The sequence below is a fragment of the Gekko japonicus genome, unplaced genomic scaffold (genome assembly GCF_001447785.1).
Source record: "Gekko japonicus isolate JY-2015 unplaced genomic scaffold, Gekko_japonicus_V1.1 scaffold97, whole genome shotgun sequence".
Classification (NCBI taxonomy): Eukaryota; Metazoa; Chordata; class Lepidosauria; order Squamata; family Gekkonidae; genus Gekko; species Gekko japonicus.
In genome coordinates, this window is record NW_015170278.1 from 982,395 (window position 1) to 998,712 (window position 16,318).

A 16,318-nucleotide genomic window follows, 5' to 3' on the forward strand; every position below is an offset into this window, starting at 1 on the left:
CGGGGCCCCCCCCCCCCCGTGGGGAAAGCGGTGCGTAAGGAGGGATGCCTCCTAAGCGCATAAATGGACTAATGTCGCGAAGGGGGAAGGGGGGAAATAAACAGCGAGTTTTTTCTGAGAGACTTACTTGAGTACCGATAGTGAAACGACGAGTCTTTCGAGTCCTGGCATAGCAGTTTGGAAGTGTAAACAAAGTGGAATATGGGGCTTCCCGAGGAAAGTTAAAACTGAAACGGGGTCCAAGACCGGAAGAGGGCATCAGGGCCCCAGACCGGAAGAGTGAGCAGACATCATGAAGTTGCTAGCGGATATGCTGAAGCCGGTAATGGAGCAACTCGGTGGTATTAACCAGCAATTGGCCACACTAAACCAAAACTTCGCTCTGCAGCAGCGCCAGCTGGCAGAAACGGAGAAGAAAGTGGAGCATGCAACTGTGAAAATTACAGAGATGGATATCGCAAATAAGAAGGCTAACATGACTCTCAGATTTCAGGGGGTGCCTGAAATTGAAAAAGATTTAAAGAAGACTGGGAGAGATCATCGCTCCAGTAACAGGTATATCAGCGGATAAAATAGTAAAAGACATGGAGGCTGCCTATCGGGCATACTCTAATTATATCAGAAAAAATAACCTGCCTGGAGAGATTGTGGTGAGATTCGCAAGAAGACAGACCAGAGATGCGATATTAAAGGCAACTTCGGCAAATCCTCTGAAAATTGGGAATACAATCATAAAGACTTTAAAGGATATCCCATTTGAAATCTGTCAAAAGAGGAAAGGCTACAAGGAATTGATCTAATTTCTTCAAACTAATGGAATTCAGTACAGGTGGGCGATTCCTGAAGGTGTAATTTTTAAAGTCAACGATAAAAGAGAGAAGATTGACTCCATCTTTAAAGCTAAGGAATTTTTGGGACGTCAGCTTGGGCCGGAAGAAGAACTTAAAGTGAAGAATCCAAGTCAAGTGACTTCTACTTTGGGAACGGACGAGGACTCTGTGGGAGAAGCGGGTGTGGGAGCAACGAAAACTGTGTATGACTTTAGGGATAGAAAACCGAAGTAAGGGCAGAAGGACTCTGTAAATTGCTCTTTGAAGTAAAGAAGATGCCCAAGAAGCACTCTCACAAAGATTAACTTACTAATATAGAAGATGTGTTAAACAAGAACTTCACAAGTATATTGTATCACTAACACTTGTCTTACTAACATTTAGATTAACATGGAAAGGATCTCCTACTCTTGGGTTTTTAGTTAGTGTGGGTATCTTTCCTTTATCCTTAGATGTAGTCCCCCTTCCTTATTTTTCATTGTAGTTAATAGTCTTATGAAAAATAATAAAAATACCCTCTCAGGGGTTTCAAAAAAAAAGAACAAAGGAAGTTCTGGAGGGAAGCACAGAGATTGGTCTTTATGTACAGTATTTGATTGGACCTTATCTGACCTGTGGGCGTGGTTTGCCAAGCCCGGACAGTTTAAAAAGGAGCCTGTTGCTCCATTGATTTGTCTCGTTCTGGTTCTTCTGACTTCGTGTTCAATAAAGCTATTACTGACTGTTCACCTGTTGCCTGAGTCTCGTATCTAACACTCCCGTTGGGGCTGATTGTGTATAAAGGATGTAAATTGACTGGTAGCTATTAGATCGTACAAACTGATTATTATTGTTGATATTGCATGTAATGAATATATACCTGTTTTGGAATATTATGAATAATACACAACGCACTTTATAAGATGGAATATATAGAACACTTTAACTTATAAATAAGGTTTTTGCAGTGTATATATTTGTAGTTTGACCCACTTGGAGGCTGGCAACCCTATGAGAACGTGCGGTTTTTGCAGAATGAAGAAACAGTTTCATCAACGGCTTAAAGGCCGCAGTAATCAAAGCCACAAAACCCCCAGGAGGGTGCTTTTCTGCCCCTTCCCCAAAACACTTGAACTGTCAAAAAGTGCTGCGTGGATGGAGGTTGGCGTCGCATCTGCTGGGCTTGTTCTTTAGAAAGGAACAGCTCCTCAAGACAATAATTCCATGTGCTCATTCACTCACCCCCCCAACAATTGATTTAAAAGGGCAAAAAAAAAAATCTAATTCAGAATTAAAAGAGTTTCCTGGCAGAGAACATCTTGAGGGCACACAAAGGAAAACAAAAGCAATCCTTCACAGTTAATTTCACAACAATGCCTCTTGTAAACTAAACCCAGGCACAAACATCGGGCTCGCAAATCCTAAATGCTACCAAGATGGCCGCCAAGCTTTGCTGTAACCCCAGAAGAAAAGGTGAACCTAAGCTGGCTTTGAAATTTATGCAACCAGATCTTGATGGGCAACCTGAGAATTCCGTCCTTTTAAATGCAAAGATCGCTGTTTTCTCAGAAGTCGCTAGTTTGCTGGGCAGATGTGTAATTAACTGCACATCTGGAGATGTTTTTTCCACATTTGTGGAAATTGTGAGTAACACGGAGAGCAGCAGGACATCCACATAGGGATGCCAGCCTCCAGGTGGGACCTGGGGATCACCCGGAATTATAGCCAGGCCCGTAGCTACCGTGGGGCCCATGGCCCCCCCGGCGATTTTTAGGGCCCCTCCCCAATCCTTGGCTCCTCCCCCCGTTTCTGCCCTCAGCCCAGTAGCCGGTGACTCCGCACTGCCTGCTGCTGCTCCTGGGTGCCTGCCTCCCGCATTCCTGGTGCCGGTGCCCATTTTCCCCAGCACGTCTTCACTGCTCCGCAGAGCGGGGCTTGTCCTGCAGCTCCCCAAAGCGACTCCTCATCTTAAGGGTGCTCCGCTGCTTGCCAGCCCTCCCATGCCCTGGAAAGCCCCGCATCCGGTCCAAGGAGGAGGCGATGACCCACCGAACGAGGGAGGGAAGGACGGAGAGCCAGCCAGCCCGTGAGGCTGCCCGCCCCAGGGGAAGAGTGCCTAGAAGCGGGTGCGGCTGTCGGGAAGGCCCCGAGAGGAACTGTGGGAGGACGAGGCTGACGGCTGGTGCCGGGGAGCCGAGCAGGGAGCCGAGGGAGTGGAATCCTCGCCCCCTGAGTTTCTCCACAGCACCGCGGGCTACATAATGGGTCACCCATTTCAGCGCCGGTTCTCTTGTTAGTAGGGCTACTTGAGTTACAGGGGACTGATCTGCCCTTGCAGGGGGGTGGGGAGGGAAGCTGCGGCCACTGGGCATTACCCTGGAGCCTGGGTGCATATGCAGGGCTGCCTTAGGAGTTCCACCAATTAAATCAAAGTTAATTTAATTTACTTTGATTAAGGACGGCAAGGAAGAAGAAGACAGCAAACTTAGTGATGAAATGGACTCTGCTACTTCCGACGAGGACTCTGCCTCTGAAAAGGGGGCAGCAGTCCCCAAACGAGAATATCAACTGAGGATTAGAAAAGATAAAACAAAGTGAAGGCTGAAGAACTCTGATCTGTGCCTTGAAGTTTTTTTTGGTTTTTTGTTAACGATGTTCTTGTGACTTCCGGTTTACAAAGCAGCGATGGCAAACACTCTCCCTGAACTGTGGGAGGGCGAATCGCACACCAGCAGCCTGGAGGGGTGCCACCTTAAGTGACACCCCCACAGAGCCTTTGCAATAGGCTCCAGGCCAAAGGGCTTTTGAGGGGTAGCCTCTTCGATGGCGTAATGTCGGAGAATCGAGGCTCCCCTCCGCCCTGACGGTCCAGTCGCTGCGTGGCCTTCAGGCACTAGCTGGTTTCATCGGAGATCTGGTTTGATCGCCGGAGATCGAGCGGAATGGTGTTTAAAGTGAGCGAGGTCAGAGAAACTGACCGACAATGAACGTGAGTTCAGAATAAACCGGATCATTGAAAAAGCGGATCCCCCCCCACTGATAAAAGCGGACACAAAGAGGGACGCCTCTGATGCAAGTTAACTGCCAAGTGACACGAAGGGGGAGAGGGGAGGAAATAATACGAATGTGTTCTGAGAGACTTACTTGACTACCGTCATCATGGGGCGAGTTTTTCGAGCCGGGAAGAAGCGTTAGAAACTGTAAACAAATTGGAGAAAATGGCAGCCCAGCAGAGAAAGCTGAAAACGAAACTGCCGGGCAGTCAGAGTCCTAAACCGGAAGAGGGAGCAGACGTCATTAAAATGCTAGCGGATATGCTCAAGTCGCTGATGGAACAACTCAATGGGATTAACCAACAACTGACTGATGAATAAGAACTTTGCATCTCAGCAGCTACAGCTGAAAGAAACGGAGAAGAAAGTGGAGCAGGCAACTGAGAAAGTTAAAGAGATAGACACCACAAGTAAGAAATTGAAGAAAAGAATGGGAGAAGTGGAAACAAAGCAGAACTTCCAAGAAAGTCGTTTGCTGCAACTACAGATGGAAAAAGCTAACATGATTCTCAAGTTCCAGGGAGTTCCTGAAGCAGAGAAAGAGGACATGAGGATGTTGCTTAGCAAGATCATCGCTCCAGCAATAGGCTTAACAGCGGATGAACTGGTAAAAGAAATGGAGATGGCCTATAGGGCATACTCCAACTATATTAAAAAAAATAGCCTGCCTGGAGAAATTGTGGTCAGGTTCTCAAGAAGACAGACCAGAGATGCCATCGTAAAAGCGACATCAACAACTCCACTGAAAATGGGAAATATAACCATCAAAACCTTAAAAGATATTCCATTTGAAATCCGACAAAAGAGGAAAAATTATAAGGATTTGATCTCTTTTCTTCAAACTAATGGAATACCGTACAGGTGGGCGATCCCGGAGGGTGTCATCTTTAAGATCAATGATAAAAGAGAGAAGATGGACTCTACTTTCAAAGCTAAAGAGTTTTTGTGGCACCAGTTGGGAACGGAGGAAGAGTCTAAGGAGGAAGAAACGAGATCTAGTGACTCTGCCACCTCTGGAACGGAAGAGATGCAGAAAAGGGAGCAAGTGCTGCCAGAGTTGTATATGACTTCAGAGACAGAAAGCTGAAGTAAAGGCGGAAGGACTCAGAAAATAGCCTTTTGAAGCGAAGAACAAGAAGATGATCAGAAAGCTCTCTCATAACAACGAACATATTAACACATATATATTCAAGCTAAGATAAACAAGAACTCCACAAGTATATTGTGATACTAACACTAATAGTATTAACACTTACATTAACAGGGATAAGATCTCCTTCTCTTTGGGTTTTAGTATAGTGTGGTTATCTTTTCTTTATCCCTAGATGTAGTACCCTCCCTAATATTTTCTTTGTAGTATTATAGTTTATTGCAAAAATAAAAATATCCCTTTGGGTTTTTTTTTAAAATGTGTGAGCCGGAGGCTAAAAAAGCTGTGAGATAGTTCACACTAACTCAGCTTAGAGGGAACGCTGCCTGCAACTCTGTTGACATGTAAGCAAAATGTCTGCGTCTGTGCCCCTGCAGCTCTGCTGGGCTGCCTCAGGATGCAAACTGTAAGTAAGTAACTACACTCTTTTTTGGGGGGGAGTGAGTAGTGACTGTGTGTGTGCGTGTGCGCGCGTGCACACACGCCTGCATGCTTGTGAGCCCGGATGTCATGGTGACTTCTGGCGGCTCCTAGTGTGGCTCGGATGTTTCAGAGAGGTGGCTTATATTACCTGCCTCTGTGTCCCAGCCCTGGTATTCCTTGGAGGTCGCCCTTCCAAGGTCTTGCCATGGCTGGCCCTGCTTGGCTTCGGAGCTCTGACAAGATCCAGCTTGCCTGGGCTATCCAGGTCAGGGCAGGAACTACACTCTCGTGTAACTCTACAGACCAGGCCCGTAGCCAGGAATTTCTAATTCGGGGGGCATTTTAATTCTTCGGGGGGCACTAGCTAAACCAATTAAAGGTAACTCAGGCGCTTCAGGTGGCCCCAGAGAGAGGTGCAGTGCAGGGGGAAGGCAAGGAGAAGCGGCGGCACAGGGGGAGTTTGTGGCGGCCACCGCATCTTGCCGGGGGGGGGGGCTGGGTTGAAAGAAAGTGGGGGGCCTTGGCAGGAAGTCAGGGGGCCAGGCCCCAAAAGGCCCCGCTGTAGCTACGAGCCTGCTCCAGACCCTTCTGAGGTGCCAAACGCCCGCTTCGGCTAACTCTGCCTGCCAGAATTTTGATTGTTTATGTAACGGGGACTCTTTCTGCTATCTGTCTTTAATTTGCCAAGGATGCACGGTGTTCCATCCAAGCAGCCAAGCCCCGGAGCTGGCTATCGGCTTCTCCAGAGCAGGGATCCACAGAGTAGCTGGACTGGACCTTCTGGTCCCAGCCTGAGGTTTCCCAGGTCCGAGTCTGTGGGCTTGGCAGGAAAATACACACTCCTATGAACTGGTGCCACAAGGCCATCTGCTCTGCCTAGGGCTGAAATACCCTGAAAGGGAAAGAAACCCCACCTGTTCCTGCTCAGAATTGACTGAGACCCACTCCTGCTTGGCTCCTGCCTTGCCAGCTTCACTTTTCAACCGGGCCATACAGGACCCTGCAAGAAAGGGGAGACATCTCCCCATCCCGTGGAGGTTCTCTTTGCTTCCATACTAGCTGTTTAGTACTGCCAAGATTGATTTGCTCAGTTTTAATGGTGACTCCAGAGAACATCACTGGCAAACCCCTGCATTTCAGCGTTTTCTGTGATGTTCTTCCACCCTTTTCCCAGGCTTGAATAGTGGTGATTTTTAAACATAAAAAGCAGTATGCCCTTGAAGCAGGTCAGGCATGGCACGACATTCCTGGCTACTTATTAGTTCTCGGGTTTTGGAAGCTCGCAAGGGAATTATTTTCTCTCTTTCTGCAGTCAAGGCCATTCTCCTCATTTTTATTTTAGATTTTCGGTAGAGCACTATTACAAAACTAAATTATACAAACTAAAAATTATGTGGTAATTTTTAAAAAAACCAAAACCCAAGACTGACTTTTGCTGCAAACTGGAAGAAAATACTTAATGCACCCCCCCCCACCTGCGAAAAAATAATTGATTTGCTGAACAGTTCCAGTAACATTTACTTGCATTTAAAACGTTGCTTAATCATTGATTTAGGAATGTCTTGTTTGGCAGAAAGCTTCTGATGAGGCAAAAAAAGCAGAGAGCGAAAGTAAAAGTGCATATGAAAAATCGGGATCCCAACCCCCTGGTGGGGGAGAGGAATACCCCGATTTGGCAGGCTCCCTCCCAATGCCAGACAGCTAGCTGGTGGTGGAAGTCCTGCCTGCAAACGCACGCTCCCCTGGCCAACTTCTGGGTAAACCGGAAGTGCGTCTCTAATGTGACAATGACACTTCTGGGTGACAGCATCATGTCAGAGATACCAAGGGATGGATGCTCTGCTTTTTGGGCAAAACTCTAGGGTTTTGAAGTCAAATTTACCATAGAGTTTTGCCCAAAAAGCAGAGCGTCACCCCCAACGGCCCCCAACACAATGACGTCACTCCTAGGTGATATCATCACATGGGGGGGAGGACTTCTGGTTTGACCAAAACTTGCTCCACACAACTTCTGGTCTCCCGGAAGTGCCCTGGGTGCCCCTCACCGGCCAGGTGAGTACACCCGGCAACCCTAATGGAAAAGCAGAACCTTTCCTGAGCAGAACTTACTCGGAATGAAACCTCAGAGTAGGATCTTGCATATGAGGACGGGCGCCGCAGGATTTTTAGGGGAAAACGTGCCACTAAGCAAGAACGATTTGTCTGAATAGCCTTACCCATGATTCCACTGAGGTAGACCCCATAAAGTGACAAGCCTGTGGTGGCCGCATTCCAGATGGTCCCGATGACGGCGTACAGGAGAATCGTGCCCAAGTTGCCAAAGAACAGCCGGTTTGGCATGAAGTATCCCGCGTCCAAGACGATGGGGGGCAGCAGGTAGAAGAAGAAAAGAGTCGGGGTCATGGTGAAGGAGGCAATGTGGTCGGCCGCGTACACGATGCCACCCAGGCAGATGCCGAGGAAGATGAGCAATGCGCTCTCTGGAACCACGCTGGTGACTTTATGGGACAGGTGGAAAACTGACAAAGAAGAAAAGAGGTTTCCAGGTTAAAAGCAGAAGGCGATAAAACACAATCGCTACGAGGTAAAATGGGGGTCCCCCAATTTTTTTTAGCCTGTGGGCATGTTCGGTATTCTGACACAGCACGGTGGGCGCAGACACAGAATGGCTGCCACGGGAGGTTGAAGCACAGGAGGAGGTGGAACCTTAAGATGGCTGCCACAGCGTACCTTCGGTCACACAGTAAAGACCCTTGTAGCTGTCAGAGCAACTTTTCAAAAAAAAAAATTGTACACCCAATCAAATCTCCAATGGCCAATTAGAAGTCTCGTTGGGTAAAAGATGCACCTAGCCCTCCCATTTTCTAGAAGACGAAGAGGAGGAGGAGGAAGAAGAAGAGGAGAAGGAGGAGATTGGATTTATACCCCCCCTCACTCGGCTTACAAACTCCTTTCCCTTCCCCTCCCCACAAAAGACACCCTGTGAGAGCTCTGACAGAACTATGGCTTGCCCAAGGTCATCCAGCAGCTGCGAATGGAGGAGTGGGGAGACAAACCCGGTTCTCCCAGATTAGAGTCCGGGCACTTAACCACTACACCAAACTGGCTCTCTTAAAGTAAATTAATCATTCCATAAAACAAACCATTGCAAATCACAATATATTAAAAATACGAATTTCCTTCCTTAGAATTCGACTATGTACATAGCTCAGATCCACAAATTCATTACAGGGAACAAGCTGCCAATAAAAAACAAGCATAAAACATCTCAGTCAAATTGAACATATTCAGAACACACTTTCAACACTGGTGTGAAGCACTTGGTTAACACTGGGAAAGATGTCAGCGGGTGTTACTGCACCCACGGCAGAGGTCATTTCGGGGGGAATCGCGGGGGATCGCAGTTCCCCCGGGTGAGGTGCAGGGGGCGGGGCACACGACGAAGCCCCACCCCCTGCTTCCAGCCGCCCCACTTCCAGCCCTCATTCAGCCAGGAGGAGGCAGGAGAAGAGGGAGGGTAAGTTGCTTCCTCCCCGCCTCTCCCCACCCCTGACTGCCTGGGGCCAGGGAGGGCCTTGGTGGGGCTTCCTCGCACTCCCGCCGGCCTTGCAGGTCCACCGCCGGGCCCCTAATGTCAGGGGGTGTGGCATATGCTAATGAGTTATGCTAATGAGTTCCCCTAGCTCTTTTTCTACGAAACGACCCCTGACCACGGGCACCATGTTGGAGACCCGTGAAGTAAAATACGACCTGGGCTGGGACATGCGTGAAACAAAACTGGCAACCCTGCCCACAAAGCTGAGAACTGGAAGAAAAGTAGTTTGTTCCCCAGATTCTCTGTGCCTGTGGTATGCAATCCTACTGGCAGTTTACTGTCAGGACCCTGGCTCGATATACCTCATTACAATTCGCCTTGACAAGCAAATTCAAGTGGGGTACCTGACCAGCAGGGAATGCAATTTAACAAGCTGCAACTTCTTGTCTAGTGGCCCCAGAAGAAGGCAAAGCGGCAGTGCAGACGATTCAAGAGCAGGGTGTGCCCAATTCTGCCCTCCTAAGCAGACATAATGAGCAAGACGGCTCTTTTCAAGAGACAGGACCTCCTGCGCCTGGGGACGACCCACTAGCTTCCTTCCCATTTGGGCCAGCAAAACAGAGAGAAAGAGCAGCGATTTAATCCCCACTAAAGGGAATGTGTGAACAGAAATGTTTCACTACTGAAGTAGTCCATGACAGTTTGAGAAGAGAGGTGTAGATGTCATAACAGAAACCTTACAGATGCCGGAGGCGAGAGGAAGGATGTTCCAACCTATACATGCAATGGAAAAAAATAAGGTGGGTTTTTTTTTTGCATGTTTGATTGTTCCCCCTCTGAAAAACCTCCCTGCGTACAGAAAACTAGCAACTTGACAGGGAAGAGGCTAGGCTACATACAACTCCTCCTCTCTGACATGTTAGTTCTCTAGGTGGATAGAGGATTTTTGGGTGCGGGCATAACGAAATCTGTGGTTCAAGACGATGCTGCCCCTTCTAAAGTCTCCCCATGGAATTCCGTTGCATGCAGGGGTGGATGAAGGCTCACTGGTGCCCTAAGTACTGACCAATCTTGGTGCCCCCCTCCTTTCCACACTGTCATGACAACTGAATTTGGCACCATCATTTTACTTTTAAACAAATGCATTTTACTTTTAATTATAGCCTATGACACTGCACCTCGCCAACAAAAAATAGAAGATAACCCTAGGGTGCACCATGATTAATTTGTACTAGTTTTATCAATTTTATCAAAAAATTTTTTACAAATCTTAATTCGGTTTCTTTTTGTTTCACCCTTTCCCCAACTTTGTGGTGCCCCCTTTGGCCCTGGTGCCCTAAGCACCTGCTTGGTCTGCTTAATGGTTAATCCAGCCATGGTTGCATGCGTAGATCAGTTTGGAGCCCCAAATGAGGATGCCATCCAGAGGGGGTTACACATCCCCCTTTGCCACATGGTGAGGTGATTCTAATCAATGCTCCCTCTCAGCTGTGGAGTCTTGTGAGCAACTGGCATTAAAGTTGTGAGTGAGCAATTTGACTGCTGCATAAATTAGTTTGCTCTGGAGCCATCCTTCCTGAGCGAAGACATAAATGTGTGAGTTGGAGGCTAAAAAACTGTGAGCTAGCTCACACTAACTCAGCTTAGAGGGAACACTGATTCTAATCCCTTGAATACTTCAATAACCCAGGTACATCTTTTGGCATTTGCATTTTGATCACATTCTGTAATGGAGCATCTGGCCGTCAGCAGAGGTGAAATCTTCTAACACAGTGGAGATGTCATAGGTGAACCACCAGAAGGCGCACTATTTATTTATTTATTAAAACATTTACATCCCACCAGGGGTCATTTCGTAGAAAAAGAGGTGCAGGAGCTCTGTATAGGGAATTCTATAGGAGATGTTGCCACATGGTTGTGACAATGGCTAGGGGACACACGGGTTGTTGGCTTTGGGCACCGAAAGGGTTTTTACTCAAGAGGTTCCCAAGGAACCTCCAAAGATGGAGAGACCACCACCTCCCAAGGACCCCCTCTGTCAGGAAGTTCTTCCTAATGTTTGGCTGAAAACTCTTGATTTAGGGTCCGGTCACACGGACGTTTAGTGCGGGACTCGCAGCCGATCTCTCCCGCATTAAAGGTTACTGTCTATATAACCTGAAGGCGGGCCAGGTGGGGGACTCTGCAACTTAACTGGCTGCTTCTTGCTCCTCGTGGCCCAACTGAGGGCTGCTGGGAGCAGGAGGCAGGGCTTGTTGCATGTACCCACCCCCTGGCCTTCTTACTGCCGGAGCTCCGCTCCTGTGTGCTCCCGCAGGAAATGACCCCTGCATCCCACCATTCCTCATGGTTCAAGGTGGCTTACAATAAGAGTTTAAAATATTTTCAGTTTAAAACCAAAAATAAAATAGCCAACCGCAAATTCCCCACCCCCTGAAAATCTCCGAGGAGGGCTTCCCCCTCAGCTGTTCAGGGAGCTCCTTCCACAGAACTGGAGCCACACTGGGAAAGGCCCCGGCTCTGGCCCATACTAAGTGGTGATGAGCATAGTTAGTGCACAGGGACATGTGGAAGGAGACGGTCCTTCAGTGAGGTGAATGGATTCTGGGTGTCATTTAGGATGGCAGAGATGGGAGACAGATTGACCTAACAGGCACGGTTCACCAAGAAATTCTCATGTGCAGGCCTCACTGAATTTAACAAGAGAGCTGCAATGTGTTGGAGCAGCTCCTGTTTATTCTGAGGACGGCTGTATAGGGAATTCTATAGGAGATGTTGCCACATGGTGGTTGTGACAATGGCTAGGGGACACACGAGTTGTCGGCTTTGGGCACCGAAAGGGTTTTTGCTCAAGAGGTTCCCAAAGAACCGCCAAAGATGGAGAGCCCACCACCTCCCAAGGAACCCCTCTGTCAGGAAGGTCTTCCTAATGTTTGGCTGAAAACTCTTCATTTAATTTCAACCCGTTGGTTCTGGTCCAATCTTCTGGGGCAACAGAAAACAACTCCTATCCAAGGACTAACCAAGGCTGACCCTGCTTAGCTTCCGAGATCTGATGAGATCAGGCTAACCTGGGCGATCCAGGTCAGGGCCATAACACGGCTACAGCATTTTATAATGTTGTTCAGCGAAGCCTTTAGAGAGTGTAAAGAAGGATCGGATCTGCATATCCAATTTCAATGTCCTTCTGTCATCTGATTTATCTGGATGCACTTCATTTGTTTCCTTTCTAAACGGAACGGCGTGGGGCTGCTTTCAACAACCTGATCCACAAACCTGCTCCTACAAATCTCAGTGACTTTAATTTGCCGCATGTAGCAATAAATAGATCCAAATCCTATCCTTTTGCTTGGGGGTTTCTGACAGCTTTTCCTCACCTGTTACTGGTTCCATGCTCTGCTGTCATTCATCTGCTTTAAAACAATTGAGAACAGGCACCTGGAGAGAACTCTGACTGCAGAGTGGCCACGGCAGTGTGATGATGTTGATTTCCCCCGCCCCAAATTAGTATTCATGCAAAATTATTTTAACAAAGAAAACAAGGCATGGAAACAAGATATTTCCCTCAATGATGTTGGTTTCTGTCTAAGTAAGAAATCTACATTTTCTGGGGACCACAGTCGGCCTCATGCTCATCAGCATTTATAGCATTTATACCTCTCGTTCCTAGCCCATTTCTTGTTCTGCTTTATCCTGGTTCCCTCAGTTATTTATATTTGAGCAGTTATTTTGCCAAGCTACTAAAAACATTAAGAAGTAATCGAGTGACTGTCACGTTCTTCTCATGACTCCTCGTAAAGCTCCATCAGCCCTGCACAGAAGTCTCTTGTTTTTCACACCACTCTAAAATTGTGGCAAATGGATGGAAAATCTCCCATATTAGATACTTAAAAAGCCCAAAAAAAGGCCAAAACTGGTTAGCACTTGGTTTGCCTCAACCTTGCTCAAAGGTCTGTTCTTTACCACACACTTAATGATCACCACAGCACTCATACCGCATTGTAATGAGGTATTTGAATCCGTGATTGAGGTCAGTTTGCTCCGTGGGTCAACAAATTAGCAAATTTGCATTACCAGTTTAAAAGTTGACCACCATTTTAGGATCAGGAGGTCAATGTTCCTCATTAGGTTGTGGAGGCCACATGTACAATTTACCTCAGAAGTCAAATGTCAATGGAATATGTAGGCAGTCATGCAGAAACCCTTATGCTCAGTGAGAGAAAGAATGACAGGAAACTGAAAGACCAGCCGAGACCCAGATTCCATAGCACATAATAAACTGAGCATAAATCACGGTGGTGTATACTATATTCCTGATATGATGAACAGTGAAAGAGCCAGAGAACAAATTTAGAGTCCAGTGGTACCTTTAAGACCAACAAAGCTTTATTTATTTTTTGAAACCCCCGGAGGGGTATTTTTATTTTTTCAATAAGACTACAAACTACAAAGAAAAATATAGGAAGGGGAACTACAACTATGGATAAAGAAAATATACCCACACTCACTAAAAACCCAAGAGTGGGAGACCCCCTTTATGTTAAACTTAATATTAGTAATAAAAGAGTTAGTAAAACAATATACTTGTAGAGTTCTTGGTTTTTTTCACATTGTTCTGTATTAGTAAATTAGTTATTATGAGAGAACTTTCTGAGCATCTTCTTTGTTTCAAAGAGCCATTTATCAGAGTCCTTCTGCCCTTACTTCGGCTTTCTGTCTCTAAAATCATTTACAGTTTTGATTGCTCCCGCACCCGCTTCTGCAGCAGAGTCCTCATCCGTTCCCGAGGCAGCTGGGTCACTTGACTTTAAGACCAACAAAGGTTTATTCAAGGTATGAGCTTTCGTGTGCAGGGCACACTTTTTCAAATACCTTTCTCAAATACTTTCAAATAGTGAAAAAGCCAAATTCATTGTCAGAGATCACAGAAGAGCCAGTACAAGAAAGCCCATTTGCACAATTAAAACACAGACAGCTGAACATTCATTGGCATGTTGTTTCGGAATCCATAAAATCTGTGCACCCCAAATGCTGGTTGTTGTCTTTTATTAGGAAGTGGCACATTCGAGGTCTCGCGCCAAGTCGTGAATATACACACGAGCACCCCTGTACTTCAAGCCTGAACCCTCCCTAGACGCTAAAATGACTAAACTGAGACTTATTGTACTTTGGACATATCATGAAAAGACAAGACTCACTGGAAAAGTCAATAACGCTAGGAAAAGTAGGAGGCAGCAGGGGGAGAAAGGAAGAACCAACATGAGATGACCTGAATAAAGGAAACCATGGCCCTCAGTTTACAAGACTTGAGCAAGGTTGCTAACGATAGGACATTTTAGAGGTCATTCATTCATAGGGTCGCCACAGGTCAGAGGTGAGTTGATGGGACCACACACACACACACACACACTCTGTACAATTGTTTTACTGCAATGGCATAAATCTGCATATGTTTCACACTTGGATTACTGGTGGCAACTGTTCTCCTCTATAATTTCCCTTTCCATAAAAGGATCTCCAAGAATCCCTTAAGTCCCCTAAAAATCTTGGCTTACCATGCCCTTCCCATACTGAACAAAGTTGGAGTCCAGTGGCACCTTTAAGACCCACAAAGTTTAATTCTGGGTATAAGGTTTCGTCGGTCTTGAAGGTGCCCCACTGGACTCCAATTTGGTTCTGTTGCTTCAGACCAACACGGCCACCCACCTGAATCTACCTTCCCATACTAGTTATTCCAGCATCCCACCTATACCTCCAATATACTTAACTTAAAAGATTTGATTTTCTTTTCTTTGTTTCTTTTTTTTTTAAGCTGTATTTGGTTCTTGACAAAGTCATATTCGGCTCTGGAACCATAGGTTTCAGGCCCGTCCAAGGGACTTGCAAAAAATTATTGGGAAATTGAATGGCATCGTATTTATGAAAACTGTGGTCTTTATTAGTTTGTATGCACCATCTATAGGGCTGCCGTGGCTCAGTGGTTAAGACGCTGAGCTGCAGACCAGAAGGTCGGTAGTCAACAGTTCGAGACCCGAGTGCTGCATGACGGAGTGAGCTCCCGTCTCTGGCCCCAGCTCCTGCCAATCTAGCAGATCGAAAGCAAGAAATTGCAAGTAGATGAATAGGTACCACTTCGGTGGGAAGGTGACAGTGTTCTGTGTGCCTTGGTGTTTAGTCATGCCGGCCACATGACCACGGAGAAGTCTTCAGACAGCACTGGCTCTTCGGCTTGGAAACAGAGATGAGCACTGCCCCCTAGAGTCAGATTCAACTAGCTTTCGAGCATCAGACTGTGCCTCTCACTGGCCAGATGTTTAAAAAACAACAACACTCCATGTGTGTGTGTGGAGGGGGGGACGACAGCAATTTTTATGGACAGTCTCAGTTCATCAGTTTTACCAGACTCGTCCCATTACACCATTTTCTCCCTCAGAACATAGTTTTAATGACCACAAAACTGTTCTTCAAATTGCAAATTAGTCTTCAGAGTAATTTCAGTGGGTATCAACCTTATTCAACCTTGACTTAATGTTACTGTTTTACTTCAGAGGACAACCTCAGCTGATGTGATTCCATGAACACCCGAGGCGACCGTTTTTCGTTTGACTGCCCTTTCAGCCAACATTGCCTAGCGTTATTGCCAACTTCTGAACACCAGTTAGCAAAGCGATGTAATAAAATTAAATGCTCTTTCTGACCTGCGGTGAATGCACAAACTAGGGTACTTAATAGCCTAATCCAGAACAAAAATAAGTCTTCATTAAATTGGGGGGGAGGTCTCTCTCTCTCTCTCTCTCTCTGTATGTGTAGGACTGAAGACATTATCAAGCAACTGTTATTTGAAAGTATATATGTGGGTCACTAAACTTTGGGCTTAGAGGCAGTTTAGAATTTGAAAGACAGTAGAACTGCTTGGCTGGAATGGACCAAAGATCCTTCTAAAGTCCAGTATTCTGTATCTCAGGGTGGTTCCACACCAGTCAGTTGTGGCACAGTTTCTATCACTTGTACACATACTTTTAAAGCTGGTTGAAGAGAAGATTAATAAGTGCTATGTTCTTTCCCTGTTACGCACACGATTTTGGCAGAAGCCACTTTGTAGTGATTTTCTGTTTGTTTGTTTTGGCGTAAAAGTGCCATTTCTGTGGTTTAGATGTTCTTTGCACTGCTATTCTGGTTGACCCTTCCTGTACGCTGCAGAGAGCAGTGCAGAAAAAGATGCTACAATCACCGTGTGGTTTATTTTAAAGTGATTATTGCACGGCATTCTTCATCTGAACATGAGAAGAAGAGCTTACAGTTTTGAGGTGGAGTTAGCTGAAACTTGGGTACAGCTTGTTGGGTATGT

At 46.4% G+C, this 16,318-nt stretch overlaps 1 protein-coding gene across 1 annotated transcript in view; it reads right to left on the reverse strand.

Moving 5' to 3' along the window:
- SLC9A3 (solute carrier family 9, subfamily A (NHE3, cation proton antiporter 3), member 3) overlaps positions 1-16,318 on the reverse strand; it is a 98,406-nt gene that overhangs the window by 53,233 nt on the left and 28,855 nt on the right. Inside the window, exon 2 of the mRNA XM_015417717.1 lies at positions 7,652-7,954. Within this exon, the coding sequence (XP_015273203.1) occupies positions 7,652-7,954 (303 nt within the window). The remainder of the gene's footprint in view (positions 1-7,651; positions 7,955-16,318) is intronic.